Source organism: Prionailurus viverrinus, chromosome F2, assembly GCF_022837055.1.
Source record: "Prionailurus viverrinus isolate Anna chromosome F2, UM_Priviv_1.0, whole genome shotgun sequence".
Taxonomy (NCBI): domain Eukaryota; kingdom Metazoa; phylum Chordata; class Mammalia; order Carnivora; family Felidae; genus Prionailurus; species Prionailurus viverrinus.
The window spans coordinates 58,206,290-58,228,241 of NC_062578.1; the positions used below are offsets into that span (position 1 = coordinate 58,206,290).

General features: G+C 36.0%; 1 protein-coding gene across 2 annotated transcripts in view; it reads right to left on the reverse strand.

Moving 5' to 3' along the window:
* Positions 1-21,952, reverse strand: part of CSMD3 (CUB and Sushi multiple domains 3) — a 1,270,863-nt gene that overhangs the window by 950,122 nt on the left and 298,789 nt on the right. For both annotated transcript variants that reach the window (XM_047842282.1, XM_047842281.1), the window contains exon 4: positions 12,764-12,958. In XM_047842282.1, coding sequence (XP_047698238.1) covers positions 12,764-12,958 — 195 coding nt within the window. The remainder of the gene's footprint in view (positions 1-12,763; positions 12,959-21,952) is intronic.

Here is a 21,952-nt window from a genome sequence, read left to right on the forward strand (position 1 = left end):
GGAATAAGACAGTAGCTCAACAGAGTAGGTTATTATAGAATTAAGGCTGTGTAGTTGGTTAGACTTAACTTAATAAAAAGTGTCAAGCATTTACATTGGCTACATTTAAAGAAAAAGTGGAAAGAAAAAGTTTTATAATTGAGACAGTGGGGAAGAAACTATAATACAGAAGGTAAGAAAATTATATTGGAGCAAAATTGCTTGAATTCAAATCCTAGCTCTGACTTGTACTAGCTATGCATCCTTGAGAATTTTCCTTAATTGCATCATGCTTCAGAACCCCATCTATACAATGGAGATTCAGATAGTATTCACTGGGTAAAACTTAAGAAGATTAAGTGGGTTATTATATCTAGAAGATTTCAAAACTATTTTTGACCCAAAGAAAGTGTTCATCATTATGAGATAAAAAGGAAATACAATATATTACCATATCATCAGTAATTTTTCAAGTCTCCATCAATATTAATCTCTCACCAAGACAAAATCCTCAACCGCCTCTGAAATTCTGACATATTATTTGTACCTTTCTTGGGAGATGCAGGAGCATGGGCTGTCTATACTACACTATGAAGTTATTTATGTGTACCGCCTAAGCACTATCAGCTCTTTAAAATCAGCAACTGTTGTGTATATCTTCTCCATCATTGTCCGTCAATAGTTATTTGGTTTTCTTTAATTTAATTTTTAACATTTAGTCATTTTTTGAGAGACAGAGCATGAGTGGGTGAGGCACAGAGAGAGGGAGACACAGAATCTTAATCAGGCTCCAGGCTCTGAGCTGTCAGCACATAGCCTGATGCGGGGCTCGAACCCACGGACTGTGAGATCATGACCTGAGCCAAAGTTAGATGCCCAACCTACTGAGCCACCCAGGTGCCCCCATCAATAGTTATTTGTTAAGTGAATATAAATGCAAACCTGTTATATCTCCTTTAATATGAAAATATATTGTTATAATTTTCACATCTTATTGTCAACATGCAACTGTCAGATTCTATGTTTTGAGTGAAACTTAGGGACATAGCAGTAACATGCCCAATATTTTTATTGAGGCATGATATTTGTAATGTGATGATTTTCTAAATATGCAATTAAATTGAAAATAATTTCATCTCCATTGCTTAGAATCATTTTTTTATTTTTAGATACAAAAAACCAGTATCAATACTGATTTTAGAAAGGGTTATGAGAAATGCAGTAATATATTTTCAGAAAATCTGGAGTAATTGATACAGTATTTATAAATAAGTAGTTACATATTAATGCTAAGCATGAAGTCTTCATAAACTAAAAATGCTGAATTTCCTTTTAACAGTGAATTTTCTCTATAAAATGTATAAATGCAAAAACTAACTTAGTTTGGAAATTAAGCACCTATTTAATGACTGAATTTAAAGAAAATTAAGATCATATTAAGGCAGAAATATCATGTTTTTGGTTCTGTTCTCCGAGGCCAAATTCCAAATTTACAAAGTAACAAAGAGATTCAAATTTTGAAAATAAGAAAAAATTGGGGTCAAAACTAAATCTAGATAGATTTATAAATCACCAATCTTGGACGTGACATCAGGCATGTGTGTTTTGATTATTCTGATCCTATAAATACAGTCTTTGATCTTTTCAATAGCCAAGCCTTGTTTTATATCAATAAGAAGATGTGATGCAACCCAGGAAAGTTCTTTCTCTGAGTTCAAATTTACAGATACTGTAAAGGAAATAGATCATTAAATTCTGTACTTTTCTTATGATGTACTGCAGAAGTTTTTACACTACTTTGCAAGTTTGGTTTTCCTTCATAAATTGTTTGCTTTTACTTTGTGAGATGATGAACTAATCATGTTTTCCCAAATTTGTTTAGATACCCAGATAGATTAAAACAAAACTTAATGCTGATTCTGACAAATATATAATTATACAGAACATGATTTCTGTGTATTAACCTTACTCTTGGCTCCATTTCACTCTTCTGTTATTTTCTCTTAACATGACTATCATTATTTGCATTTAATTCATTTTGTTTGCTATGTGTATCATGTTTTTAATTCTGCATGAATTGATTTTTTTAACGTTTATTTATTTCGAGACAGTGCATGCACACAGGTACACAGGGGAGGGGCAACGAGACAGGGAGAAAGAGAGAATCCCAAGCAGGCTCCACTCTGTCAGCACAGAGCCCGATGCAAGGCTTGATCCCATGAACCATGAGAATATGACCTGAGCCGAAAACAAGAGTTGGACTCTTAACCGACTGAGCCACTCAGGTGCTCCTGCATCAATTATTTTTAATTAGTTAAAAGTTAACCACAAATATATATACACAATCTTAATATTTTAACAGTTTGAATGCTATGGTAACCTCCAACACAAGGAGCACTAAATAAGAGAAAATTGCTTTGGTCAATACACAAGGAATAGGTGACATAAATATGAAAATAACAAAAACAAGAGACAAAATACTTACTTTCAAGGCTCCCTCAAAATTTAAGATACTCAATACCAGTTTTACATACTTAAGACTTAGATAGTAAAAATAAAATCATGTCTGTTCCTTTGAGTCAGATTTATATTTAGGAAACACCTAAGGAAAGTGACTTTAGATGGATTTTAGGTTTCGAGCACATTAAGCAATAGACTCTGAAGGTCTTAAAGTCTGAGCTGTTTGATTTTGTCCTCCATTATTGACCACATGGAAGACCTTTCATGATTGAATGACTCAACCATACACACTCTTAACATAACTTACTAAGACAGTGAGTGACTGAGAAAACTGTACAGGGGACACAGAACCTAAGACCAAAAATGTGTGAAGAGTCCTTCCAGAATGATTTCATAAAAATTCTCATTACTGGGCTTTCTTAGCCCAAAACACAGGGACTTTTCATATAAAGCTGGTCCACTAAAATGTGTCCTATGGCATTATTCAATGTCTTTGGTGGGCTTCCATTCCCCTTCCTTCTTCATCCAAAATTATTTTACCTCAACTTTAGAGTGGTGACTTTACAAAGAGCAACAGAATTCCAAATGACCGTCACTGTGGTTTACAGAGTTTAAATCGTAGCAGGAAGTTATATGAGTACTTTTCAAGGTTCTTATGCATTGAACAGTCTATTTCACCACAGGAAATTCTGAAGCTGTCAATATATTTTTGGCTAAGCATGATCCATCATTTTTTCTTGAAGTCATGTCACATATAATCATGTGAATGCTCTATAGACACCAAAATAATATAATTTTTCTATCCTTCTACATGTTTTGAAATATAGGTTAGTATTAGAAATGAATGTTGCTTAACATTTTTTAATTGTTTTTATTTTTTATTTTTTTATTTAAAGTTTTTATTTACTTTTTTAAATTTTTTCAAGATTTTATTTAAATTTTAGGTAACATGTATGGAAAGATTAGTGATTAAGCACCTACGTGTAACACCCAGGGCTCATCATAACAAGTGCTCTCCTTAATACCCATCACCCATTTAGCCCATCCCTGACCCACCTCCTTCAGTTTGTTCTCTATAGTTAAGAGTCTCTGATGAGTTGTTTCCCTCTTTCTCTCCCTTTTCTCCCTTTCTGCTACATTCATCTGTTTTGTTTCTTAAATTCCACATCTGAGTGAAATCATATGACAGTTGTCTTTCTCTGACTTATTTTTCTTAGCATAATACACTCTAGCTCTATCCATATCTTTGCATGTGCACGCGCGTGCACACACACACACCAAAAAAACAAATAGCCCAATTAAAAATGGGCAGAAGACATGAATAGACATTTTTCATAAAAAGACATATAGATGGCTCAACATCACTGATCATCAGGGAAATACAAATCAAAATTACAATGAGATATTACCTCACACCTGTCAGAATGGCTAAAATCAACAACACAAGAAACAACAGGTGTTGACTAGCATGTGGGCAAGGGAGAACCCTCCTGCAGTGTTGGTGGGAAAGCAAACTGCTGCAGCCACTGTAGAAAACAGCATGGAGTTTCCTCAAAAAGTTAAAAATAGAACTACCCTACAATCCAGAAAGTGTACCCCTAAGTATTTACCCAAAGAATACAAAAATACTCATTTAAAGGGATATATTCATCCTGATGTTTGTAGCAGCATTATCTACAATAGCCAAATTATGGAAATAGCCCAAGTGTTCATCAACTGATGAATGGAAAAAGAAGGTGTCGTGTGTGTGTACTTATGTATATTTACACATACATACACACACACGACACCTTCTTTTTTATATACACATATATACACATGGCACATTACTCAACCAAAAAAAGAATGAAATCTTTCCATTTCCAATGACATGGATGGAGCTAGACAGTATTATCCTAAGCAAAATAAGTCAGTCAGAGAAAGACAAATACCATATGATTTCACTCATATGTGGGATTTAAGAAACAAAACAAGCAAGCAATGGGGGGAAAAAAGAGTGAGAGGCAAACCAAGAAAGAAACTATTAACTCTTAACTATAGAGAACAAACTGATAGTTTTCAGAGGGGAGGTTGGTGGAGTGGATGAGTTAAACAGGTGATGGGAATTAAGGAGTGCACTGGTAGTGAGAAGCAGCGGGTGTTCTATAGAATTGTTGAATCACTGTATTGTAGACCTAAAACGAATATTATACTGTGTTAACTAACTGGAATTTAAATAAGACCTTAAAAAATAAAATAATTTTTATTTTGGGAACAATATTATGAAAGCTATTTGTTGTAGTTATATCAAAATATAAACTTTATTCAAAAATTTAGATCTTTCACTTAGAACAAATACTTTATATTATCAAAAAAAGTAAACAAAAACTCCAAGTAAACTAAGTTCCATAAAAGTGTAAGACTCTAAGTTATACTAAATAGGCATAAGAACCCAAAGACTCGGTCACCTCAAAATGAAACTCACTTGTCTTTGATTTTCAAACTACACAGTGTTGGCATTTTTCTAAGAATTGTACAGAAAGAGAAAGAAATGGAAATCACTCCAATCAGGAAAAAGAACCAAACCTACGCAATTAATAATATGTTATCATAACCTATAATCCAAAAAAACATAGATCTAATGACTGTGCCTTTGTCGTCAAAGAAAATGGATTATTTTCTACTAAGAACGGCAGATGAAGAAACAAAAAACTTGTATAATTGAATAAAGCCACAAAAATGTTTGAGTTATCTTACGCAGGATGGAAAAAAGGGAAAAATAAAATAAACAGCTTCCTGAACGGAGAAAGACACAACATATTAATATCAAATGGGGAAAAATAATGTGTGAGTTGAATGCTAAAGTCGTGGCTATTAGTTGCATCAGCAGGGGACCGGACAATTATATGGTAAGAATAGGAGCACTGATTTTCTTTTCTAAATATCACACACACTGAAGGCCACCACCTATTGCTTACACAAGAATGCCATTCTATCTTTTTGAGGTCACCAAATAGATCATTTTCCAAACAAAAGATCCTGTATTCAATAGACTATGAGTGTCATGGGGACTGGGGCTGTTTCATCCATCACTGCACTTAGCAGTGTAGCCTGTGAATAATGACTTCTTAATACATATCAGTTTAGTTATCGAATATACTTCAAATGTGAGAACTCCCAGAAATGAAGGACTCAGAAATGTGGTTACCCTTGAGAAACGTACTTTCCCCACTGATGTATATTGCTTGCTAATCCCAACCTAATTTTTTAGGCTAATGTGGAGCTTAAAATTCCCTTTAACCATTGTATCTCTGATAAAAAATTAACTCCACTGTCTATATGGTCCTATAGAAGATAGCTACATCCAATCTCTGGTGCTATCAGTTTTCAAATACCTGTTTTGATGATGATGATAGAAATACTACTTAACAGATGAGAAAAATACAATCTGAAAAACTAAATATCTAAAGTTTCTATATCATCTCAGTGGCAGAGAGGTAAAGCAAACCAAGATTTTTATTAGTCCAGAGTCCCCTTGTTACAGATTTTTGATTCTGTTATCTTAAAAAGTATTTTCCATTACGTCAGAGAGATAGACACATGTTTAACCGTCAACATATATTTCTAAATATATTGAACACATATATAACACAAGTGATAGCTATTATGTCTATATTATTGTTTAAATTACTTTTTCTTATGTATTTGAAACCAACTTGCAAGTGTTGAGTAACTTCTCTGTGCTAGGCATCACACAAGTATTTTAAAATATTACCTCATTTAAACTAATCTCTAACATTCATAGTCTCCTAAAATGTAAAAAGACTCGATTTCTGACATAAGAAACAACACACTCAGGTAATACATGGCAGGAAGGCCAATCAGCTCACAGATCTTATACCCTCAAAGACAAATCATGTGTCCTTTGCTCCATCAAGATGGATACTTTAATCAGGACATTTTCAGCATTTTATCACACAAAAGGACTTTTCAGAACAAGATTACAACACAGGAGTGGGTGATTGAGTGCTGGCCTGATTGTTGATGGAACAGCCTACATTTTCCAGGGAGAGATGAATCAGCAAGTGACCTGGACACTTGCAGATTCTTCCTCGTGAACTGAGTGTCTTTGTGGTAATAATATAAACCCATTACCAAATTATACATGCTTAACTTGTTTATTAAAAGGCCCACTGAAAATGTTTTCCTCGTTACTATCAAATACAGCAGTTCGCATAAAGAGACCAGACCCCTTTATGTGAAAGGACAGTGAGACACGGTGGCCAAATAATGTTGCTCAGGTAACATGACAAGTCTGCTCACTATGTCTGCTAAAACAGTTCCTGAGATAATATTTTAAAATAACATCTTTTGGGGGGTGCCTGGGTGACTCAGGCAGTTAAATGTCTGACTCAGTTTTGGCTCAGGTCATGATCTCAATTCATGAGTTCAAGCCCCACGTTGAGCTCTTCCTGGCAGTGCGGACGGAACCTGCTTGGGATTCTCTCTCACCCTCTCTCACTGCTCCTCCCTGCTGGTACTCCCAGCCACTCTTTTTCTCTCTCTCAAAATAAATGAATAAATATTAAAAAGAAAGAAAAGAAGAGGAGAGGAGAGGAGAGGAGAGGAGAGGAGAGGAGAAACATTTTCTTGCCAAAAAACAAAATAAAACAAAAAAACAACCATCTTTGGAAATTGACTAAATCCAACCATAAAAACCCCAGTTCTCAAAAAGAATACTTAATACATGGTGTGGCCCATTACATTTTGATATTCAACAGTGAGTTTGATTTTTTTCTTTTGCACAGAACAGTTTATCACTAATACTGTTCTTTCTATGATTCAGGGTGTTACACCAAAACATTCTCTCCTTTGGGAATAGATTTAAGATAAAAGGACACAATTTGATAGGTTTTCTTTATCAAATGTTAAAAAAGGGAACTACAGACTTTAGCTTCAAAAGAAAAAATGTTAAAAAGTAATGTTATAGAGAATTAAAACAAAAAAGAAACAAAAACACTGGACTCTCTTTTGATCTAGCACAGAAAATTTCACATTAAAAATATTTTGGGGGTACCCATGTGGCTCAGTTGGTTAATCATCAGACTCTTGATTTTGGCTCACATCATGATCTCACAGTTTGTGACTTCAAGCCCCACAGGGGGCTCTGTACTGACAGCAGGAGCCTGCTTGGGATTCTCTTTCCCTCTCCCTCTTCCCCTCCTCCACTTGCACATTCTTTTTAAAAGAAGAACATATTTATACTTTTTCGATTTGCAGCTTTGACACTGAGTCATTTATCTGTTTTGTTCCAGATTCAATAAAATATTTTCAAGTTTTCATTTGTAATTATTTTTGTACTTTGGTTTTATCAATAACCAGATCTGTTATTAATGTATTTACTGAATACTGAGTGCTGAATATCATATCTCAGCATTTATACATGCAGAAGAGTGTAATCAGGGTATATACATAGAATAATTGTGATTTTTTATTCTCTAATGCCTTTTTGAGATGGTTTCCAGAGTACTGAGAAAGGGAACATATAAACACAATGAACATCCTGCCACTGGGCTCAAGAGTATGTTCTTCACAAGCATTACTTCTTTTCAACATTATCTACTAGTTGTTTTTTTTCTGGGGGTCGGGGAGGCTTGGCTGTTTGATTTACTTCTAATCTTGATCAGAATTCACTATTTTTTTGGAAGGCTTTTGGTACAATTTGCATATAGAAAACATCAGGCCAAACTTTCCTTCCTCTTTCCCTGTCTCCAGCTATTACCTCTAAATGCTCTTCCCAGTCCCATGCTTTGGTAATGCATTTTTGATCCAGAATTGTTGATGAAGGTTTTAAGTAGGAGAATAAAGTTATGTTCTGACAAAACAAACTGATGCTCTTTTTTCAGTCACCTGTTTTCTTTACCACATTGTAGTAGAAGACAGTCTTATTCCAAAGAATAAAACTTGGAAGATCCTTTCACTTCTCATTGCTAATGTAGCTAATGGCAATTTCTTTTGCTTTGTCAGAAACAACAGTTTTGTCTTTAGCCCTTTTGCTTATCCGTCCTGTCAGATATTTGTTTCAGGTCACATGACACCAACTGACTACATGACATCTACATCACTAACACAGAAGCCTTCCCCCCAAAGTATCTCACCTGTCGAGTGAAAATAAACTCTGTCAACATTTGACAACATCATATCCCTTGATAGATCACTGCTTTTCCTGAAACCTCTATGGATTCTAAGATCTTTACTTTGGGCTATGAATATACTCAAACCACCAAGAAAATATAACACCTTTTTGTAAATAGAACATTCTTTTAAAAATTTTCTAATGAATGTAAAATTCATCCTGATACAATCTTAAATTTTCTGTGATTGATCATTTAAATCTTAATATGTTAATTCTTCCACCAAATGATTTGATGTTTTGTGGACTCACATTTAGGTTTATTTAAAACACTATAATTTATGTGTAACTTCTACAAACCCTTTAATTAGTTTGCCCTGGGGTAGGTATATCAAAATGCCATTCTGAATATAGGATATCGTCATGAATTTTAGAATGTTTAATACAGGAATAGCATATCCATTTCACTTTGTCTGCCAACTGCTCTTAATTAGTAAGGAATGTCGAGAGCACTGAGTTGAGAAGGACTCTGAGGCCACATCACAACTCACTGGGAATAAATGTCATAGAAATGTCTATGAAAGGAGGGGGTGTGGAAAAGGCCTGTATGACAGGTATTTTCAATCCAGACTGACAGCACAAGAACTCACTTTCACTTTCAGCACCAACAGTTGGTTGTCTTTTTCAAATTCTAGCAGATGGTGTTGATAAAATCCACCCTGCCTGTGAACAAACACAAAAACCCTTGCACCATACCCTCTAGGTTGATGTGGCATTCGTTTTTCTTAATTAAACTATCATTGTTAGGAAGCATCAGAAGAATTCTCTGAAAGCAAGGGTTTCGTCCAGGAGAGACACTATGTAAACTCCCGGGAAAGCAATAAACAGATCATTACAGGGTTATCAGCCCCCTGCAAAGTTATAAATTAAAGAATCAGTATGCTATCAAGTGGCAAAGAGCAGAGGAAGGAAGCCGTGGACTGAATAGTCTATCTTTTCTTTTGAACTGAATGACAACCACATGAAATCCAAATACTCAATGCCCCTATTCTTTAAGTTTAAAAAAATTTGCTTAATGGGAGATAAATTGCTCCTTAGAAAATTAGATCATGTGCTGTATGAAGTCTGACTTCATAGACTCTAGCTTTAGCCAGTGAATATTACTAACACGCCATAACTACTTTTAAGGTTAAAAAGGAAAATTATTGCCTCATTGAAAATGTTCTTGCTCTATATAGTTTTTATTTTTAGCTAGTCTTTTGTGAAATCTTCTCTTAAACTGCTGTCCCTACCTGAACTTTCTTCCACTCAACTGGGAGGAATTAATCTCATCCTGACCAAGGTGTCTAACACATTCTACAGATTCTGATAGTAAAGCAATTATCACACATTATTGTAATTATCTGATGACATAATGATTAGACCCACTAGAACTGTATACTTAAAGGCAAGACCTGTTTCTTACTCATCTTTTGATTTTCAATACATGAAATAATGCTTCACACAGGTAAGGCCCTAATAAATATATGAGTAAATGAGTAAATATAGTAATTGTTATTATTGTTAACGAGAAGAAAAGGTAAGCTTGTCAGATTGAAGTTGAGCAGGCAGAATTTCCAAAAACAGTGGGTGCCATTTTTTTGGTAGATGAAAACCATAGAGGTTAAAATGGAAGTCAAAGGAAATAATAACCCTGAAGACACTTGGGGATGAGACACAGAGTATATACTCTGGGAAAACAAAACTGTCATAAATAAATAGAGGTACTGGTTTTAGGGTTAGACTTGGATATAAGGATAATTGATATTGTCAACCCACTTTTTGCTGACTGTGATTTTTTTCTTTAGAGAGGAGATGGTAAGAAGTACTAAGGAAAAAGGGTAGATAGAGCCAGCACACATAGTAACTTGGTATGTATCCGGTTCCTTACATATGCTATCATATTAAACTCTAACAGCACTGTGGTGTTGGTATTTCTATCTCTTCATCCAATTATAGCTAAAAAATAGTTTCCAAAAATAATAGAGTTTTCATTCAAAGGCTCTAGCCAATAAGGGAAAAACTAGTATTTAAACTTATATTTTTCTGGTTCCACAGGCTGGTATCTGAACTGAGATGAAAAAGGAGTCCCAAAATAGAAAGTAATATTCAGGAGTACTGGTGGTACTCCACTGAAATATCTTAAAATGCTTCTTGGTTTTAACTACCTTAATAAGTCCTTTTGATTTAGGAAGTTTTACACCTTAAAATAGTGACAATAGTCTTTTGACTGATTCAAATATAACTGCATTTCCCTTCTTATCATAAAAGTAATTTTGAAGAGAGAGGCAAATTATTTTGGTGAAGTATCAAAAGGGTAACAAGCTTAGGCTTTGGAACCAAACAGAATGGGTTCCAATCCAGGATCTCCACCACACCCTAAATTGGGAGAAATTTGCCCGGATTCTAACAATTCTTCACATCTTATAAGCAGAGATTCCAACTGTCCTGCTCTTTTTACTAGACTATCTTTTCAAAGATATTTGCACAAGAAATAGTCTCAGAAGACAGTGTTTTCCACTAGAGTAAAGGGCAAGTTTGCTTATAAGCCTGAGGGGTAGAGATAGGGCCGCCCTCCAGAGCAAAGAGAAGACATGCTTATTATAAAGATTCAACTTTCCTAAGCTCATGGTTCTTCTCCTATAACACCGCTAACCATGTGTGCTGATACCCTACACTCTTCATATCAGTCTATGAGAATTAGAGCTTAGAGAACCAGCACAAATGTTTGTACTGTGGCTGCTGACACTCCTGCATATAATAAAATCTCCTTCGTTTCTGACTCAAGAGTTCGGTGTCTTCTATCAACACCCAAGAAACCGTAGCAGAGAAATTTGTGAGCTTGCAAGTCCGGTAAAATCTGACTCTATACTTCTGGGCATTGACTAACTGAATGACCTTGAGCAGTTATTTCAAAAGTTTTGCACTTTGGTTTTGTACTGTAATGAAATTTAAAAGTGACTACACTTATAATTTTCTTAGTACACTATAGTGATCACATGGTATACTAAGTGTTCAAATAAATGGTAGCTAATAGTAGTCAGAGAAATAGCAATGGCCAAGGCAGCAGTATTAGAAGCAGCAGCAACAGAAGCAAAGGTAGCTAACATTGAAAGAATGCTAATGTGTAGCAGACATTTTACTAAGTGGCAGGTATAGGTTTTCTTACCTAATCTTCACAACAAATGCAATAGGTGTTTCCTCTCTCTCTCTCTCTCTCTCTCTCTCTCTCTCTCTCTCCCTCCCTCCCTCCCTCCCTCCCTCTCTCCCTCTCACTGGTTAAGTGAGATAAATGAATCTCAAAGAGTTAATATGATTTGCCTGAAGTAACTGCCATGGTCATTGTCAAAGCAGGGATAAGAAGCTATCTGTGTCTGATTTTCAGGGATCTCTCCTACATGCACTTGCAGCCACATGTTGGAGAGGAAGCTACAAAGGAACTTAGATCAGAAGTTGGACATTCCTACCGCCCATTTGTAAAGGAAACGAATGCCAAAAAATAAAGATGAGTAACTTGTTAGAAAAAGATAGCCCACAGAAAACGATATAGGTCTCCAAAATTTCTGTGGGCAAGATTTATCCATGAATTCAGCTTCCACCAAATAGAACATGTTCTTTCAGGCACTGTATTTTGAAACTTTGTCCACATTAGAGGATTATTAGGTTTCCCCCATTATATAAATAATCTTTATCTGTATCCATTAAGAAAACAATATAGCATTCTTATTTCACAAATTCCCAAGCTAAGTCTTCCACCAGATATTTTTAAAATATTCAAAGATTCAATCTATATTTCAAAATGTAAGCAAAATTATTACTTTTACAGACTAATTAAATTTCTAAACATCATAAACTTCATGTTTTCCTAATGTAAATATAAAGACACATACATACACAATGTATGCATAAATATGTATATAAATGTAGAGATGCACTGTTTCATTTCACAAGCAATGTCTTATTTTGGCAAGCATTTTTTCTAAAGCAGTCATGTAGTATACATATATATATAAATAGTTATTGTTTTAAGCTTCACATTTTATAAAAGCAATAAGCACCAAGAGCCTAACATATTTTGCAAATATACTGTCTGATCCCAACTCTCACTTTTGAAATGTATTCACTATATCAAATATTCAATCAGCATAAAAATAAATATGATTTTAACTTTACCTCTGCATATAGGAACAGGAAAATCCCATGAGGCTGTATTAACTGAATTGGCTATACAGGTGAGTTGAGGGTGGCCATCGAGAATATATCCGGTCACACAGCTGTAGCGGATCTTGTCCCCAACATCAAACCGTGTACCATATAATACACCTTTGGGTGGAACTCCTGGATTGCCACAAGAGCTACTCTGCAATTCTAAAACAGGGGGAGAAAAGAAGAGTTTACAGTTATTTTAATACAGTTTTTAACGTTTTAGATTTTGAAAATTATATGTAGATACAGATATCTCTTTTCCTTTTAAAGAGTCACAATAAAAGGAAATGTTTTTCATTTCAACACATGTAACACAGAGGTATGGAAAGGGAACTAAATTTTACCAAAAAGGTATTAGGTTTCACTCTTAGTGTTAGAAAAATTTTAATATTTTAAAGTATTTAATCTTTCTAGCAATTTTAAAAATCAACATTACTCATCCACTACAGTAATTAAAGCTATGATTAATAACATGTACATGGCTTCTTCAAAGTCACATTCTTCTAACACAGTAATAAGCAAATCAAGTTTCATAAATATGCTCCCAATTCCTTTGATGCTTCTGCTTAACCCTAAACAGGTGCATTTCTCTGGAAACACATACATTTGGGGTGGATACTTTTTTTCCATTAAATAAGAAAATATAGCAAAGAAATGGACATATTTTTCAAATTGTAGAGATTAGCCCAGAATTCCCAATTTGTTTATGGTAAACTTACAATATTAATAAGAAATGCATACAGTTGTGAAATTTTAAATAGACTGATATATAAAATACCTGCAAAATGCCTGATATGTTAGGATATTTTATCTAGTGCCTTATTTTATTACTGGATGCTTAAAAGTGTACAAGTGTGAAAATATAAGAGATTTTTAAAAATAATATATATTTCAGGGAAAAATCCAATTTCACTGTAAACAAAAAAAATGGAAAGAAAATATATACAAATAGCAAAACTTACAGAACTTAACAAGGTTAGGAAAGAATTATTCTTCCTGATGTTATTTTCTAAATTTTTTATTACCTTTATATTATTTTATACTCTAAATAATTATCAATACAGATAGAAACTAATGAATTAGGAGTTGAAACGTGTTCAAGTTTGGGTAGGCTATAGCTTAGTTAATGGAATTATACAAATGTTAATTTCCTTCTTTGATAATTATGCTATGGTTACATAAGTAGTTGATATTAAGAGAAGCTGGATAAGAGTACAGGGGAACTCTGTACTATTTTCACCATCTAACTGCAAGTCTGAAATTATACAAAATAAAAGCTAAAAAAAAACCACTACAACACAAAAATGAAGTATATTTCCATTTTGCCTTGATAATTATCCCATTTGAGTAGTAATTTCCCTGCAATGTTATTTTCTATTAAACCAAATATCTATAAGCCACCATAATATTAAAAATGTCAATGGCAGAAAATAAAAATATCATATAATATGTAGATGTAATTTTACAAAAGTTATGGTCACTTATAAATAAGTGTCCACAGAGCCGAAATTTCTATTTTTATTCATAATAGGTTTATATTACTTTCGAAAGTGTTTTCTAAATGAACATTACTTTTTCTGTATAAACTTTTCAATGATAGTGGGAAAAAAATCAGTGATAAAGTTCAAATGATATCAGTTTAATCAATGGAAAATAAATTGAGGATTTATATAATTTGCATTTTATATATTTGAAATTAAACATTTCCTTTAATTTAAGACAATTAGAGTCTGAAGGATCCTGGGAAGATGGTGGCATAGGAGGACGCTGGGCTCACCACTCGTCCTGCTGATCACTTAGATTCCACCTACACCTGCCTAAATAACCCAGCAAACCACCAGAGGATTAGCAGAACGGAGTCTCCAGAGCCAAGCGCAGACGAGAGGCCCACGGAAGAGGGTAGGAAGGGCGGCTAGGCGGTGCGCACTCCACGGACTGGTGGGAGGGAGCCGGGGCGGAGGGGCGGCCTGCTGACCAAACAGAGCCCCCAAGTCTGGCTGGCAAAAGCAGAGGGGCCGGACGGAGTGTATTCTGACAGCAAGTGGGACTTGACATCGGGAAGGTTATAAGCTAACAGCTCTGCTCAGAGAACGGGAAGGCTGGAGGACAACTGGAGGGAGAGTTGTTGAGCCCCTGATGACAGAGCTCAGCTTGGCAGGGGGGAAAATGGCGCTCGCCAGCACCATCTCCCTTGCCCATCCCCCAGCCAAAATCCCAAAGGGAACAGGTTCCTGCCAGGGAACTTGCTTGCACCTCGAAAACACCCAATGCTGTGCTTCTGCGGATCCATCCCTCCTGCGGGTGTGACTCCCTCCTGGTGCCACAGGGCCCCTCTCAAAGCAGATCTCCTGAAGGAAAAGCAAGCTGAGCCTGCCCCTCCCGCCCCTGTGCACCTTGCCAATCCACCCCAGCTAATACGCCAGATCCCCAGCATCACAAGTGTACAAGTAGCCCAGACGGGCCATGCCACCCCAGAGTGAATCCCACCCCTAGGAGAGGGGAAGACAAGGCACACACCAGTCTGACTATGGCCCCAGCGGTGGGCTGGGGGCAGACATCAGGTCTGACTGCAGCCCCACCCACCAACTCCAGTTATACACCACAGCACAGGGGAAGTGCCCTGCAGGTCCGCACCACTCCAGGGACTATCCAAAATGACGAAACGGAAGAATTCCCCTAGAAAAAACCTCCAGGAAATAACAACAGCTAGCGAACTGATCAAAAACGATTTAAACAATAAAACAGAAAGTAAATTTAGAAAAACAGTCATAAAATTAATCCCTAGGCTTGAAAACAGTATAAAGGACAGCAGAGATCTCTTGCTACAGAGATCAAGGGACTAAGGAACAGTCAGGAGGAGCTGAAAAACGCTTTAAACGAAATGCAAAACTAAATAGAAACGACGATGGCTCGGATTGAAGAGGCAGAGGAGAGAATAGGTGAACTAGAAGATAAAGTTATGGAAAAAGAGGAAGCTGAAAAAAAGAGAGATAAAAAAAAAATCCAGGAGTATGAGGGGAAAATTAGAGAACTAAGTGATACACTAAAAAGAAATAATATACGCAAAATTGGTATCCCAGAGGAGGAAGAGAGAGGGAAAGGTGCTGAAGGGGTACTTGAAGAAATAATAGCTGAAAACTTCCTGAACTGGGGAAGGAAAAAGGCACTGAAATCCAAGAGGCCAGAGAACTCCCTTCAGACGTAACTTGAATCGATCTTCTGCAGGACATATCATAGTGAAACTGGCAAAATACAAGGATAAAGAGAAAATTCTGAAAGCAGCTAGAGATAAACGTGCTCTAACATATAAAGGGAGACCTAGAAAACTCGTGACCAATCTCTCCACTGAAAGTTGGCAACCAGAAAGGAATGGCAGGAGATCTTCAATGTGATGAACAGGAAAAATATGCAGCCGAGAATCCTTTATCCAGCAAGTCTGTCATTTAGAATAGAAGGAGAGATAAAGGTCTTCCCAAACAAAAACTGAAGGAATTTGTCACCACTAAACCAGCCCTACAAGAGATCCTAAGGGGGATCCTGTGAGACAAAGTACCAGAGACATTGCTACAAGCATGAAACCTATAGACATCACAATGACTCTAAACCCATATCTTTCTATAATAACACTGATTGTAAATGGATTAAATGCGCCAACCAAAAGACAGAGTATCAGAATGGATAAAAAAACAAAACCCATATATTGTCTACAAGAGACTCATTTTAGACCTGAGGACACCTAAAGATTGAGAGGATGAGAGGATGGAGAACTATTTATCATGCCACTGGAAGTCGAAAGAAAGCTGGAGTAGCCATACTTATATCAGACAAACTAGACTTTAAATTAAAGGCTGTAACAAGAGATGAAGAAGGGCATTATATAACAGTTACAGGGTCTATCCATCAGGAAGAGCTGACAATTATAAATGTCTATGTGCCTAATACAGGAGCCCCCAAATATATAAAATAATTACTCACAAACATAAGCAACCTTATGGATAAGAATGTGGTAATTGCAGGGGACTTTATCACTCCACTTACAGAAATGGATAGATCATCTAGACACACGGTCAATAAAGAAACAAGGGCTCTGAATGATACACTGTATCAGATGGACCTGACAGATATATTTAGAACTCTGCATCCCAAAGCATCAGAATATACTTTCTTCTCGAGTGCACATGGAACATTCTCCAAGATAGATCATATACTGGGTCACAAAACAGCCCTTCATAAGTTTACAAGAATTGAAATTATACCATGCTTACTTTCAGACCACAATGCTATGAAGCTTGAAATCAACCACAGAAAAAAGTCTGGAAAACCTCCAAAAGCATGGAGGTTAAAGAACACCCTACTAAAGAATGAATGGGTCAACCAGGCAATTGGAGAAGAAATTAAAAACTATACGGAAACAAATGAAAATGAAAATACAACAATCCAAATGCTTTGGGACGCAGCGAAGGCAGTCCTGAGAGGAAAATACATTGCAATCCAGGCCTATCTCAAGAAACAAGAAAAATCCCAAATACAAAATCTAACAGCACACCTAAAGGAAATTGAAGCAGAACAGCAAAGACACCCCAAACCCAGCAGAAGAAGAGAAATAATAAAGATCAGAACAGAAATAAACAATACAGAATCTAAAAGAACAGTAGAGCAGATCAATGAAAACAAGAGTTGGTTTTTTTGAAAAAATAAAGAAAATTGATAAACCTCTAGCCAGGCTTCTCAAAAAGAAAAGGGAGATGACCCAAATAGATAAAATCATGAATGAAAATGGAATTATTACAACCAATCCCTCAGAGATACAAGCAATTATCAGGGAATACTATGAAAAATTATATGCCAACAAACTGGAAAACCTGGAAGAAATGGACAAATTCCTGAACACCCACACGCTTCCAAAACTCAATCAGGAGGAAATAGAAAGCTTGAACAGACCCATAACCAGAAAATAAATTGAATCAGTCATCAAAAATCTCCCAACAAATCAGAGTCCAGGACCAGATGGCTTCCCAGGGGAGTTCTACCAGACTCTGTTTAAGCAGAGATAATACCTATTCTTCTCAAGCTATTCCAAAAAATAGAAAGGGAAAGAAAACTTCCAGACTCATTCTATGAAGCCAGTATTACTTTGATTCCGAAACCAGACAGAGACACAGTAAAAAGAGAGAACTATAGGCCAATATCCATGATGAATATGGATGCAAAAATTCTCAATAAGATACTAGCAAATCGAATTCAACAGCATATAAAAAGAATTATTCACCTGATCAAGTGGAATTCATTCCTGGGATGCAGGGCTGGTTCAACATTCGCAAATCAATCAACGTGATACATCACATTAATAAAAGAAAAGATAAGAACCATATGATCCTGTCAATCGATGCAGAAAATCGATGACAAAATTCAGCAACCTTTCTTAAAAATCCTCGAGAAAGTCGGGACAGAAGAAACATACTTAAAGATCATAAAAGCCATTTATGAAAAGCCCACAGCTAACATCATCCTCAATGGGGAAAAACTGAGAGCTTTTTCCCTGAGATCAGGAACACGACAGGGATGTCCACTCTCACCGCTGTTGTTTTGTTTAACATAGTGTTGGAAGTTCTAGCATCAGCAATCAGACAACAAAAGGAAATCAAAGGCACCAAAGTTGGCAACGATGAAATTAAGCTTTCACTTTTTGCAGATGAATGATATTATACATGGAAAATCCGATAGACTCCACCACAAGTCTGCTAGAACTGAAACATGAATTCAGCAAGTTGCAGGATACAAAATCAATGTACAGAAATCAGTTGCATTCTTATACACTAATAATGAAGCAACAGAAAGACAAATAAAGAAACTGATCCCATTCACAATTGCACCAAGAAGCATAAAATACCTAGGGATAAATCTAACCAAAGATGTAAAACATCTGTATGCTGAAAACTATAGAAAGCTTATGAAGGAAATTAAAGAAGATATAAAGAAATGGAAAAACATGTAATGGGAGAATAAATATTGTCAAAATGTCAATACTACCCAAAGCTATCTACACATTCAATGCAATCCCAATCAAAATTGCACCAGCATTCTTCTCGAAACTAGAACAAGCAATCCTAAAATTCATATGGAACCACAAAAGGCCCCGAATAGCCAAAGTAATTTTTAAGAAGAAGACCAAAGCAGGAGGCATCACAATCCCAGACTGTAGCCTCTACCTCAAAGCTGTAATCATCAAGACAGCATGGTATTGGCACCAAAACAGACACATAGACCAATGGAATAGAATAGAAACCCCAGAACTAGACCCACAAACGAATGGCCAACTAATCTTTGACAAAGCAGAAAAGAACATCCAATGGAAAAAAGGCAGTCTCTTTAACAAATGGTGCTGGGAGAACTGGACAGCAACATGCAGAAGATTGAAACTAGACCACTTTCTCACACCATTCACAAAAGTAAACCCAAAATGGATAAAGGACCTGAATGTGAGACAGGAAACCATCAAAACCCTAGAGGAGAAAGCAGGAAAAGACCTCTCTGACCTCAGCCGTAGCAATCTCTTACTTGACACATCCCCAAAGGCAAGGGAATTAAAAGCAAAAATGAACTACTGGGACCTTATGAAGATAAAAAGCTTCTGCACAGCAAAGGAAACAACCAACAAAACTAAAAGGCAACCAACGGAATGGGAAAAGATATTTGCAAATGACATATTGGACAAAGGGCTAGTATCCAAAATCTATCAAGAGCTCACCAAACTCCACACTCGAAAAACAGATAACCCAGTGAAGAAATGGGCAGAAAACATGAATAGACACTTCTCTAAAGAAGACATCCGGATGGCCAACAGGCACATGAAAAGATGCTCAACGTCGCTCCTCATCAGGGAAATACAAATCAAAACCACACTCTGTTATCACCTCATGCCAGGCAGAGTGGCCAAAATGAACAAATCAGGAGACTATAGATGCTGGAGAGGATGTGGAGAAATGGGAACCCTCTTGCACTGTTGGTGGGAATGCAAATTGGTGCAGGCACTCTGGAAAACAGTGTGGAGGTTCCTCAAAAAATTAAAAATAGACCTACCCTATGACCCAGCAGTAGCACTGCTAGGAATTTACCCAAGGGATACAGAAGTGCTGATGCATAGGGGCACTTGTACCCCAATGTTCATAGCAGCACTCTCAACAATAGCCAAATTATGGAAAGAGCCTAAATATCCATCAACTGATGAATGGATAAAGAAATTGTGGTTTATGTGAACAATGGAGTACTACGTGGCAATGAGAAAGAATGAAATATGGCCCTTTGTAGCAACATGGATGGAACTGGAGAGTGTGATGCTAAGTGAAATAAGCCATACAGAGAAAGACAGATACCATATGTTTTCACTCTTATATGGATCCTGAGAAACTTAACAGAAACCCATGGGGGAGGAGAAGGAAAAAAAAAAAAGGAGGTTAGTAGAGCCAAAGCATAAGAGACTCTTAAAAACTGAGAACAAACTGAGAGTTGATGGTAGGTGGGAGGGAGGGGAGGGTGGGTGATGGGTATTGAGGAGGGCACCTTTTGGGATGAGCACTGGGTGTTGTATGGAAGTCAAGTTGACAATAAACTTCATATATTGAAAAAAAAGTAGAGTCTGAAACCCAAAAAAGTAAAAAAAAAAAAAAAAGAAACCAGTTGACTAATATTAAGTAGCAATGGTTTCTATAAATAACAATTTCCTTAAGTTCCCTCTGCATTTAAAGATACATCATAAACTAATATCTGTAAAGTATTGTAAATACCAGTAACTAAGAGTGATGATCTCTAATATTTCACTTTACTATTTCTTCAAGGCATATGCTGGAAGTAATTTTCAGTAATATTTAAAACATATGGTCTGTGAATTTTGACTAATTCTTTAAAAAATACTTTTGAAATGAACAGTTTATTTTGAAATAGTTTTTTTTTTTTTTGGAAAATTCATTTGACATGAGACGTTTGCTGCAAGAGATGTTGGGGTTAATAAATTTTGATAAAATGAATAACATTCAATCCCTTGCATATAGTAATAACAAAGGAAATTCTTTTAATGAAACCACCACTGTGGCCTTAGAATCAAGCCACTCCTTTTGCTCTCACCTCCTAAAAAATAATTAAGGTCAGGACTTCAATTATCATAAAGTTATATATCCAGGAGACAAAAGCAGTTTCCAAATTATTTCACAAGAAGCAGTTAGGTGGAAGAATGAAGGGGAAAAGAAAAGAAAGTTCTAAATAGTTCTTGTACTCTGATTTAGCTTTGATTTAAATTAACAAATAAACATTAAGCAGAACAAAATACCTAAGCAAAATGGAAAACAGGAAGTCAATGAATGAATAACAATACTGGAATTGGAATTGGGTTTGAACCTCAATACATTAGCTAATCTATTGCCTCCCTTGTGGCTGAATTATTTCTAAACCAACAGACAGATAAGAAGTTAGGCTGTTTCAAAATAAAACTCAAAAAAAGATAATTCTAAAACATATCTGGTTCACCTTCAGGAAATTCCTACTGTTGATTGACCCTGTTTTTTTGACCTCCATAAAAAAAGAACTACCCATCATCCTCTGTAGACAATAACCCATGGAAGACAGTTATTAAGAGGTTTCAAATTCAGGTTTAATAGATCCCAATTCTATAGCCACTGCTCATGGATTCCTTTTTTTTTATTTTTTTAGGTTTATTTATTTATCTTGAGAGAGAGAGAGAGAGAGAGAGAGCATGAGCAGGAGCAGAGAGAGAGGGAGAGAGAATCCCAAGCAGGCTCCATATTGTCAGCACAGAGCCTGATGCAGGGCTTGATCGCATGATCCGTGAGATCATGGCCTGAGCTGAAATCAAGAGTCAGACGGTTAACTGACTAAGCCACCCAGGCACCGCATGGATTCTATTTTTTGTTCTCTCCCAACCCTTTAATTTGGGACTTCTCTCTAAACTATGCCCATTTTAAGACACACAGCCAAGGATATGTTAACTGAAAGAATTATATAACCCAACATCAAAAAAATGCTATATTCTGATTGAACATTCACTTTTTAGTCTTGATTTTTATAAAAATAAATAATGCTTCATATATCAAATTTTTAAATTAACTTGTTAATATAAGATCTCTTGAACTAGCTAAGTGAGAC